The 10450-nt window shown below is 41.4% G+C and overlaps 1 protein-coding gene across 2 annotated transcripts; it reads left to right on the top strand.

Moving 5' to 3' along the window:
* Positions 1–680: 680 nt before the first annotated feature.
* Positions 681–5924, top strand: LOC123444839 (F-box/LRR-repeat protein At1g67190). 2 transcript variants are annotated; one of them, XR_006631032.1, is made up of 3 exons: positions 681–1283; positions 1399–2878; positions 5542–5924. XR_006631032.1 is itself a non-coding variant. In XM_045121697.1 (2 exons), exon 2 carries the CDS (start codon positions 1578–1580, stop codon positions 2817–2819), a length of 1242 nt encoding a protein of 413 aa, XP_044977632.1. In that variant the 5' UTR covers positions 681–1283; positions 1399–1577; the 3' UTR covers positions 2820–2973. The 2 variants fall into 2 exon arrangements, 1 of the variants encoding a protein (XP_044977632.1); XM_045121697.1 differs by lacking the exon at positions 5542–5924 and having other exon boundaries at positions 1399–2973.
* The last annotated feature ends 4526 nt before the right edge of the window (positions 5925–10450 follow it).

Genomic DNA, 10450 nt, shown 5'->3' with positions numbered 1-10450 from the left:
AGGGTGGATACGGTTTTTTTTTACAGTGGGTTCCACATGCAAGTGACACATGGAGAGAATGGTAAAAATGTTCAGCAAATGCCTAGAAAACGGTCAAAGCCCTTTGACTCGACGGTAACAACATGAAAGGGCATTTCTATAAATGCATTTGACGGTAGAGGGACAAATTTGAGCATGCTTGAAAATTAAGAACAAATATGAATAGTGAGTTCGAGTTAGGGACACAATGTAAAAGACACTAAACTAATTATCTTTTTTTGAACCCCCAATATTGAATTCCTGGATCCGCCACTGCTTATGTGCTGCTGTTTGAGGGGTGTCTTCGATGATGAAGCTCTCTGATGAAGTCGGAGTCGTTTGTTCGAGGCAACCGATAATGACGATGACGCTTGCGACTCTTTGACGAATATCTTTCTTCTTTGCAGCTTTGTGTTTCATGTCGTGTCGTGTCATATGAGTTGGGTTGTTTCGTTTTAAAGTCTGGTTTTCTATTAATAACCGGACAATTCTCTTTTTCTTAATAGATGAGAAAAACAAATATTTTACCTCATTCAAAAAAGAAAAGAAAAAAGTCCGTGACTTTCACCTGGCCGGGGCGTACGTGTTGTTTGGCTGATAACCTGTTCCTAGTGAAAGACGGAAGCAAAGGGAACTCGTTTTTGGAAAAGAGCAAACGTAATTCCGTGAGATACGCTTCCATCAACAGCCACACCATCGGTTTGCTATAGCGGAAAAGAGATAGGAAGAAGGAAAAAAAAACAGGAAGAGACCCTACGGCCACCTTCAGTCGCATCGCGCGGACAACGAGATCCCGGCGGCGGCATCCAGGAGCGTGCGGAACGCGCCCCGAGATCCCGCTGATCGTCGCCCTCGTCCGCGCCGGGGGAGTTCCAAGCCCGCCGTTGCCGCTGGTTGGGGTCGCGGACCCCTTCCACGGGCGGCGGCGGCGCCAAATCCATTACGGCGCGCGGGGCGGCGGTCGACTGATTCCAGCGGGTGGGAGGAGGAGGAGGCCGCGGAACCCGCGGGCTGCCGGTTCTGGAGGGAGGAGGCGAAAGATCCGGTCATCAGGGGAGGAAAGACTGCGCCTGGTGCCCAAGCCTGGATCGGATTGCCTGGGCCAGGGTGTCAATCAAACAAGGCTCGGGCGTGTTTCGTCCATCAAACAAGCCCTAAAATCTACCGCCGCAGTGCCGTTCTCATTGGCGTCGTCGTTCCTGTTTTTCCTCATCGAGTTCCTGCCACCTCTACTGCGTCCACAATCTTTGGCGATTGGGTTTGAGGTATGAGCATCTTTTCATCCAGTGATCTGTTAAACCCCACTTACCCCCATAATTTTTGGGTGTGCCATCTAGATCCGCCCCGCGCTAATCACTGCCTACTATTGCTGTTTCACAGGGAAGGAGGGTGATTGGATCGAAATTTATGATTCATAGGGTTTCTATTGACGATCGCACATCCTGAAATGTTTGCAGCCCCGTGAATTACGTTGAGTACTACACGTGTGTTGGCTGTGATTGGGCAAGTTCTGCATTACATTTTTGCTGATAAAATTGGGCATCACTTGGCTGCAAATTATGGAGCATCTCCCGGTCGAAGTTATTGGCAACATTCTTGCACATCTTAGTGCTGCACGAGATGTCATGGTTTCCTCTGCGGTTTGCCGGAAGTGGCGGGAGGCCTGCAGGAAGCATCTCCATTCACTGTCCTTCAATTCAGACGACTTCCCTCGGGACATGACCACACGTCAACTTGAGATCATCATCACACAGACTATATTTCAGACGATGGGACTGCAGTGCCTCTCTATTCATATAGATAACACACATGAGTTCTCTGCAGCACCTGTGATTGCATGGCTAATGTATACCAGGGAGACACTCCGGTGCTTGTATTACAACATCCAAACCAACCCTAATGTAAACATACTGGAGAAGTGTGGGAGACAGAAGCTGGAGGTGTTGGATTTGGACCATAACACAATCACCGGTGTTGAACCAAGCTACCAGAGGTTCACTTGTCTTAAATCCCTTTATTTGAGGCACGTGAGCATTTCTGCCCTGGATTTGAGCCTTCTAGTTGCTGCTTGCCCGAAGATTGAGTCACTGGCACTTGATGTCCTTGAGATTGTCACGTCTGATTCGCAGTCCACAATGGAATTGACAAGCCATACCTTGAAAAGCATCTTTGTAAAAACAGTTGGTGTGGACAAGATCATACTCGATGCAGATAATCTGGAGGTCCTGCACCTGAATGCTTTGAACCTTGATTTGTTTGAGCTCTCTGGGAAGGGTACACTAAAGCATCTCAAGATTGATGATGTGAGTGTTACACATTTGGATATCGGGGAGAGTACCGATCATCTGGAGGTTGTGGATGTGAGTAACTTTATGATAGTTTGGCCAAAGTTCTACAATATGATATGTAGAGCATGCAACTTGCGGATGCTACGTTTCTGGGGTGTTGCGTTTGATGATGATGATGAGATTGTGGACTTGGAGACTGTTGCTGTTGCATTTCCCCTTCTAAGGCATCTTTCACTAAGTTATGAATTACGAGATGGACTACTGCATGGATTGTCACCACTGGAGAATGTTTCGGTTCTGGAACTTGGTTGGACAGTAATAAGTGAGCACTTTGGACCCTGGGTGTTTGGAATGATTGAAAGGTGTCCAAATCTCAAGAAACTTGTCATTCATGGTGTTCTTTCTGAGGCAAAAACACGCGAAGAGCGCAAGATGTTAGCAACCTTCACCTCATTTATAGTTTGTCTCATGAGAAAGTATGTGCATGTGGATGTGCAATTTGAGTATGAGTGATCAGCCACTAGGTCGAGTGGGCATTCATTATCCTTGTTCAGTTCAACTCTTGCCATCAGGTAATCTTTTGGGGATTTTGGACTTTGGCATGTATTCCAGCATAGCCTCATTGCAATTCCACTTTCTGCAATTTCTTTCCTTTTTAAATGTCTAATAGAAATGGCCCATCTCTGGCTATCTTCGTGTCAAATTAATCTTGGTTGGTGCTATTTATCTGTTGCATAATTCGTTGCTGCCTTGTCAACTTTTTTTATCTAAATAATTACTCTGAAGTCTTGGTTCCTCACCTGTGAGTCAGTCAAATGACTCAAGGAAAACTTTGAAACCTTCAGATTCATGCTGTGTTGAAGCAAGTTAATGTATATCACAAGTAGGTACAACATAACTGACTTCTTCAGCTCCTGCTGAGGGTGATATAGTTGTAGCTGTTGCCATAGGTCGTTATGGAACTCTGTTATCCATGTAGTCACCAATGGTTACTTCAATACCTATACAATAGAGAGGCTACCTTTTCACATTTCCACTTCCTTGCGCATATCTGCCTGACTGCCTCGATCAAGGGTATTCAGATCACAATTATGTTAGTATAATGTTGTCACCTCTAGGATTCAGATCACAATTATGTGTCATGATAGAATATTAAACTGGAACACATTCTTCCAGAGAAAAGAGGATTCCCTTATAAGCTATAACGTGGCATAGCTAATTGGTTGATGTGGACGCCCCCCCCCCCCCCCCCAATTTGGAGATAAAGTAAAGTGTTTCTATATCAAGTAGACAAGCACTACCCTTTGAAGACATGATAAAGTCTATCCGAGATCTTGGAAATTTGATGTAATTACGTGACGATACAGTAGTAACTAGCAAACAGCTATAAAATTCAGTAGGCATGCATCTGTGCTCTTTCTATTCGGTAAATCTTGCCCATGACATGCTTATACTAGAGCGCCTATACTAGGTTATGTTTGTTATTTTGATTTAATCCTCAATGCCAGACTGGTAGGGACAGATGGCTTTGAATAGATGTTAGTTCCATCAGTGTATATACTGATTTTGTTCAAAGAAGAGCCCCAGGAGGTACATGACACACAATCAGGTGTACAACTACTTTCAAAGTTTTTGTAGCTTTAGTGCTTGTGTATTGATTTTCCATGTCGTGAACTTTTGCTACCTTCTGGTTGCTCACCCTACCTTCCATGGGAAAAACAGCAATCTACTCAGTTTATGATCACACCAGTTTAAGATGCAGATGGAACTTGGTCCAGAAAATTGTGGATACTGACACAGACACTGCGTTAAACGAATTTAAGAAATTCTGTATTTGGTCATTTGATGCTATGGTATCTTGCTTAACAGCCAGGAAGACTTTTATGTATATTTAGTAATCATATGTACCAAGCACGGACCAAATCGCTTAGGAACCACAAATTATTGGCCTGATATTTTGGTTTAAGCTGCTGCGATGCAAAATTTCACTCTTATTGAGTCTACAATATTTCTGTATTTGGTGATGCAATATTAATTTTATGGTACCTAGTTCATATGCGTCTGCTGTCAACTCTTATATGGTCACATGCTTTTGCATGGCCCAGGATCGGTATCTGGGGCTTCCTATTGGCTTTGTCAAACTCGTGAATGTACTCGTTGGCTAACTATAATTTCTCTTAGCTTCTACCGTCGTGCAATCGTGTGATTGCAGTTTAAGTGGGCATGGTGAGTAAGATATATGTAATACTAGGCAAACAAATGCTCTTCTTGAGCAGCTCACTAGTATGCTACTCCCTCTGTATCAAAATACAAGAAGTTTTTTAGGCTTAAGCCTACGTCTTGTATTTTGATACAGAGGAGTATTATAGCCACTTGTGTCAGTAAAGTACGGAGTTCCTGCAAGAACTGTTTTTTTTTTCAGAATCATGTTAGGTCTATTTGAACATTTAGTTGTTTAAACACAATGCCATGGTGTAAACATGTTAAGGTGAAGTGTCACTTGCATGTGGCTAAGCACTAGATAATTTGTACTAGCATAGTCACGTGCATAGTTTGGTTATGCATGCCCAAAGATATATGTGTATTTTAATGTTGTTGTTTCGAGGAGATACACTTCTTTTTAGAATGGCACTGGGAATTCACCACTTAATGAATTAAGGGTTTTACGGGATTTAGGAATAACAAGTGATTCATGTGTCTACTTTTGTGGACAATCAATATGCTAATTCAGTAAAAGGGAAACCATTAGGTTATGTCAGATTCTAGCCATCTTTCGTGGTAACATGTTCCTGAAGCACTGATTCTGCAAGGAAATGGTGGCAGACAGACCAACCTTTTCTTGTTTTTACCTCCGTCCTTCTCTAAAGGATTAGTAGCTTCCTAGCCTACATGTCCTATTACTGCCTGCTGTCATCAACTGTGTTGTGTTGTTTCACTTGTTAACCGTGTACCTGGAATCTAGCAGCTCTTACATGAACTATTCTGTGACAGTTCTAGGCATCTATCATTGCTTCACTTTTTTTAATACTTTTGCTTCTTTACGTTTTTTTTAGCAACATCACTTCATCGCTTCGACTTAAATACAACAGGATAAAATGATATTGAACCTGCAAAGTTTTGTTCTTATATTGATCTAATCTAGTAGTGTTAAGAGCCTCTATCATAGTACATAGATCAGGTTTTACGTGTCTTACAAATTTACCCCATGCCTAATGTTTTTCTATGTATCTTGCAGCTTTGTTTCTGATCCTACTTCATGACGATCATATGGTTTATAATCGCAGCTGCATGTACCATTGGACATGGTTAAAGAAAGCTTGAGACCACCTATTCACAAAATTGCAGATTCCTGTATTTGCTCATTGCATTAAACGGCAGAACCGGATGCGATTCCTTTTTCTCAGAAACCCTCTCCTTTTCTCCTGCTTCATTTGTTCAGCTGTAGTGGAATGATTCAGTTGGGATTTAACTGCACATCATATCAAACATCTTTTGGATATTCATGAGATTAGAATTTGGTTCCGAGATTCTCTTGATATATGCTGTCAAAGTGCAACTTTTGTAAACTAGACCATTTAAAGCTTACAATCGCATGCCCTCAGCGGTTCTCCTCGGAAATGGGTATCCAGTGTCCAGTGTGCCACTTTTATACCTTGATGATATTCCTTGCTCATGGTGATCTCCATTGCATGGCAGCATCACCACCTAATCTTGAGCACCCAAGCTGAGTGTTTATAATCTCAGGGCAGCATCGCTGCTATTATTCCATCTGCCCTTACATTTTCTATTTTACAGTTCTTTACTACAGCAGAACCATATTCTGCTTCGCTATCATATCAAATTAGGGCTACGGGTTGGCTTGCCAAATTGACATTCCTTTCTGTAAATACAGTTCCACTCAACATATGCACTTTCCTTTCTCATTAGCAAAACACAGAGCTGATTCGGTTGATTGGTTTAGTTCAGAAAATGAACAACACTTTAAGAAATACAACACTTTAAGAAATACTCCATTTGTTTCATAATATAAGAGCGTTTCTGACATTAGTGTGAAAAACACTTTTATATTATTGGATGGAGGGGGTATATAGAATACTTACTTTGATTCTGTTATTTCTTTTGGTGACATCAACCATCTGCTTAAACTCCCTTCATATCTTCATTAGTGCTAAACCAATATTTAGGTTGCTATAAGGTGAGGAACTCACTCATGGTAGCCAACGTATGGGAGTGTGGTGGATTTGTCAGGTGAAGCATGAACAAAAGGTTGCGACCTGTTCCTTGAAACACGCAACCGCGGACACGATCAATCAAAAAGTTCACATCATTGACCTTTCTGTTGCTGCTGCTGCCATTGCTTTAAAGTTTGGAGGTGAGACTTTCGTATTGTCTTGGATCGCTAGCGTTTATTTATACATATATATAGCGTCGCTTTTCGTTCTCAAGTGGATTAAAAATATGAAGCTGTGGAAGCAAAGCATCTGCATTTCTTATTGAAGGTACACCTCTCTCTGAAAAAAAAAGTGTGAAAGCCACTTCTTAACCTTAATAATAATAAAGTGGCTATTGCTTCTGTCGGAAAACCCGTCGCTGCCATTTTTGCAAAAAAGCCCCTCATGTTTTCTGTATTCAACCCGCAGTCACCGTCATCGAGTCCGCGTCTCCCTCCTCCCGCACAGCCCACCTGGGCCCAGATCCGGCCCGCCCTGCCCTGGGCCTAATCCAGGCCGAGCACGCGTCGTTCGCGCCCCGCGCCCGTAGCTCCCTCATGCCCTCGCTCTCCTCGTGCCCGCAAGCTGCCTCACCAGCGACCCCACATCCCCGCCGCCGGTTTCTTCCGGACCTCTGGCCGCTTCGTCGCCTCGCCCTTCTCCCTTCTCCTCCTTCTCGATCTCCTCTCACCTGTCTCCCTCTTTCTTGCGGACATGGACCTCTATGGAGCCGTCGACCCTCAATCTCGCCGGATCCGGGTGCCTTCACGACAAATCCGCTGAAAATGGATCCATCCCGGCCAGATCCGCTCGGATCCGACCAGGCCCCGCCGTCGTCACCACCGGAGCGCCTCCCCGCTCGACTTGCAGTGTCATCCTTGGGAGCAGAGGCAGTGAGCCTGAGGGGAGGTCACCATGAACAAGTGCGTCTACTGTGGCCGCTACGGGAGATGTCAGCAAGCGTGAGGGGAGCACCGCCCTGACCGCCGAGCTCGAGGACTAGGTTGCCTACGAGATCACTGTACTCCTGTCCCTCTGCTGGCACAACATCAGTCTCTGTAACTAGAATTGTTTTTTACTTTTCCTATTTTTCTCTTACCCTTTTTTCACTTTTACTTCTATCATTTCACCACTCCGGGTCCGTCAGATAGATAGATCATTGCTATTCTTCCAATAATATTTTCTTGAATGAAATGTCTTTTGATCGCTATAAATCAATTGTTGGTGTGTGTGCTCGAGGATTTTGTATCTTAACTGATCTTCACACTTGAGCTGGAAACGATATGTTGTTCATTTAAAACTGGAAAGGGGTGAGATAGTTCATGCCTGTTCACACTGTATACAATATGAGAAGAAGGAATCAAAGTTCTCTTCTTCTCTCCTGTGTATATTTTGTTTTCTATTTGTAGAAAATACAGCAACAAGCATCCTTGCAGTTTACCCAGTTTCTGCATCTAATTCGTTCATAGACCCGGTTTGTTTATATCCAGATTCAGAGATGGATTAGTAAACATATAATCTATTTTAGAAACGTATAACCTTTTTCTGTCAAATGGTTATGCAGATCCGAGCAGGCTCAAAGCAGGATAGGAAGATGACCAACAATTATATTGTGCCCTTCATCACCTATGTAAAATGGTTCTTCATGGTAACCCATATTTTTTGTGCATATTTAGCTAAGTATCCGATCAAATACAAACATGTGACTTGCACCAAATATAAATGTACAATATTATTTTATCTAGAAGCAGTACAACTGTTGATTATTTAAGATGGTCAGACATCCTTTCAGATTCAGATGTATACTTTGTATTCTTGCACTTGGCTGACCATGCTTGAATATTGTTTAACGATGGAGGATATTTTGTGCTATATTTTCTCCAATTTAAAGATAGAAGAAAATTGTACAAACATTTGTTTGCTCTTTGATGTTCTTGTGAATTTTCTGAAGCTCCGCAGCTCTGCATCCAAAATAGGCTCTCCGAACTTTGCCGTTGATTCGCCAATATGCTCTTGCTGCTCTTGGTTGCCTTCAAATGAAGCTACTGCTTTTGTGCTAGATTGGATGGATAAGCAATAAAGCAAACCAAATAGGAAAAGATTGGGAGCATATGCATTGGATGGAAACTAAAAAAAAAGATAAAAGTGTAAATTTGTATCTAATAAAATTGAGTAGGTTGACTTTTACACTGATTATGTAATATTGACATATTATTATCAGTATTTTTTTAGGCTTTTCTATAATTACTACTATGTTACAATGAGTTCAAATGTACTCACAGTGCAAGAAAAACTGAATGTTACTACCAATTTAACTTTACCATTATAGAACACAAGATAATCAACTGTCATTATCAGTAATTTCACTCAGGAGCAGACGTATAAATGACAGTAAGAAATACATATACCACTTGACATGGGTCAAATTATGGAATTAAAAGTATTAAAATATGAAATTCATAAATATGTAAACCGTCGAGGCGCCGCCGATTCCAACATGTCGGCGGTTAGACAATTGATGCTACACATGAGGCGCATCATGACGCACTTCAAGTACCTATCGAATATAAGGAGAGGCAGCTCCATCGGTTTTGCGTTGACGATCACATTGCACAATAAGGGAATAAAAAAGTGTAGCGGAGGCACGACTTGAGGCGGATGTTCATGATCAAGCAGTTTTAGGGATTAAAATAGAATGAATATGAGATATATTTTTCCCCGTTGCAACGCACGGGCATTTTTCCTAGTAACTAAAAATGCGGTTTATCACTCTAAGGGTGCGTTTGGGAGCTGAAGTATTTTTGCAGTTTTGAAGGAATACTGTGGTTTTCAAAAAGACTTTGATTTTCAATACTTTGAGTTGTTTGGATGAAACAAATACTGCAGTTGAACAAACCATAATATCCTTAAAGGAAGTGCCTAGAACTCAGCTAGCTGAGATTTTCTATGGTCTCATTCACATAATATCATTGTATTTTGTGTATATCCCGTTTGTTTCCTTTAGCCCATCATTTTATTCTATTGGGTTGACATGTCATATTTTTAGTTGTTGTTGCTATGCGTCCCATCTAACCGGTTCAATAACTACTCGTTCAGTTTTTATTGATGTACGTTATATTTTTTTAAAAGAAATCAGTGATAGAGAAAAAAAATAAGCAATTTTTTTTTACGTAATATCTTGTTAGCTTCAACTACTCTGACCACTAAACATTCTTGTACAAAGAAGTAGCGTGTCTTTATTATATAAATCGTGATGTAATGATTTTTTTTCTTAGTAAAAAACAATTTGATTCTAGCTTTTCCATCTAATTGCTGCACAAATAAGATTTGCAGTTGTGACCCGTCTGTGAATACTTGTAGTTGCGACCCAACTATGAATACTTGCAATTGCGACCCGACTATGAATACTTGCAATTGCGACCCGACTATAAATACTTGCAAGTACGACCTAACTTCGAATACATGCATTTGCGACCCGACTATGAGTACTTGCAAATGCGACCCGACTGTAAATACTTGCAATTACGACCTAACTTCGAATACATGCAGTTGCGACCCGACTATGAATACTTGCAACAGCGACCCGACTATGAATACTTGCAATTACGACCTAACTTCGAATACATGCAGTTGTGACCTGACTTCGAATACATGCATCCGACTATGAATACTTGCAATTACGACTCGACTATGAATACTTGCAACTGCGACCTGACTTCGAATACATGCAATTGCATCCTACTTTGAAATACTTACAGTTGCGGCCATATTTTAAATCTTGTAGTTGCGATTCGATTATGAATATTATTGGCATTAATATAAAATGGAAAACAAAAAGAAGACACCAAATCATTAAATAAAACAAAGACTAAAAAGTAAAATAAAACTAGAAAGTAAAAATAAATAAATAATGAAAGCCTAAATAGACAATTT

The sequence above is a fragment of the Hordeum vulgare genome, chromosome 3H (genome assembly GCF_904849725.1).
Source record: "Hordeum vulgare subsp. vulgare chromosome 3H, MorexV3_pseudomolecules_assembly, whole genome shotgun sequence".
Lineage (NCBI taxonomy): Eukaryota > Viridiplantae > Streptophyta > Magnoliopsida > Poales > Poaceae > Hordeum > Hordeum vulgare.
Note: the sequence above shows the minus strand (reverse complement) of the source record. Positions and strands in the feature narration are given on the sequence as shown.

What these genes read in the sequence shown, in the direction of transcription:
- LOC123444839 (XM_045121697.1), top strand. Translation starts at nt 1,578, where the DNA reads ATGGAGCATCTCCCGGTCGAAGTTATTGGCAACATTCTTGCACATCTT.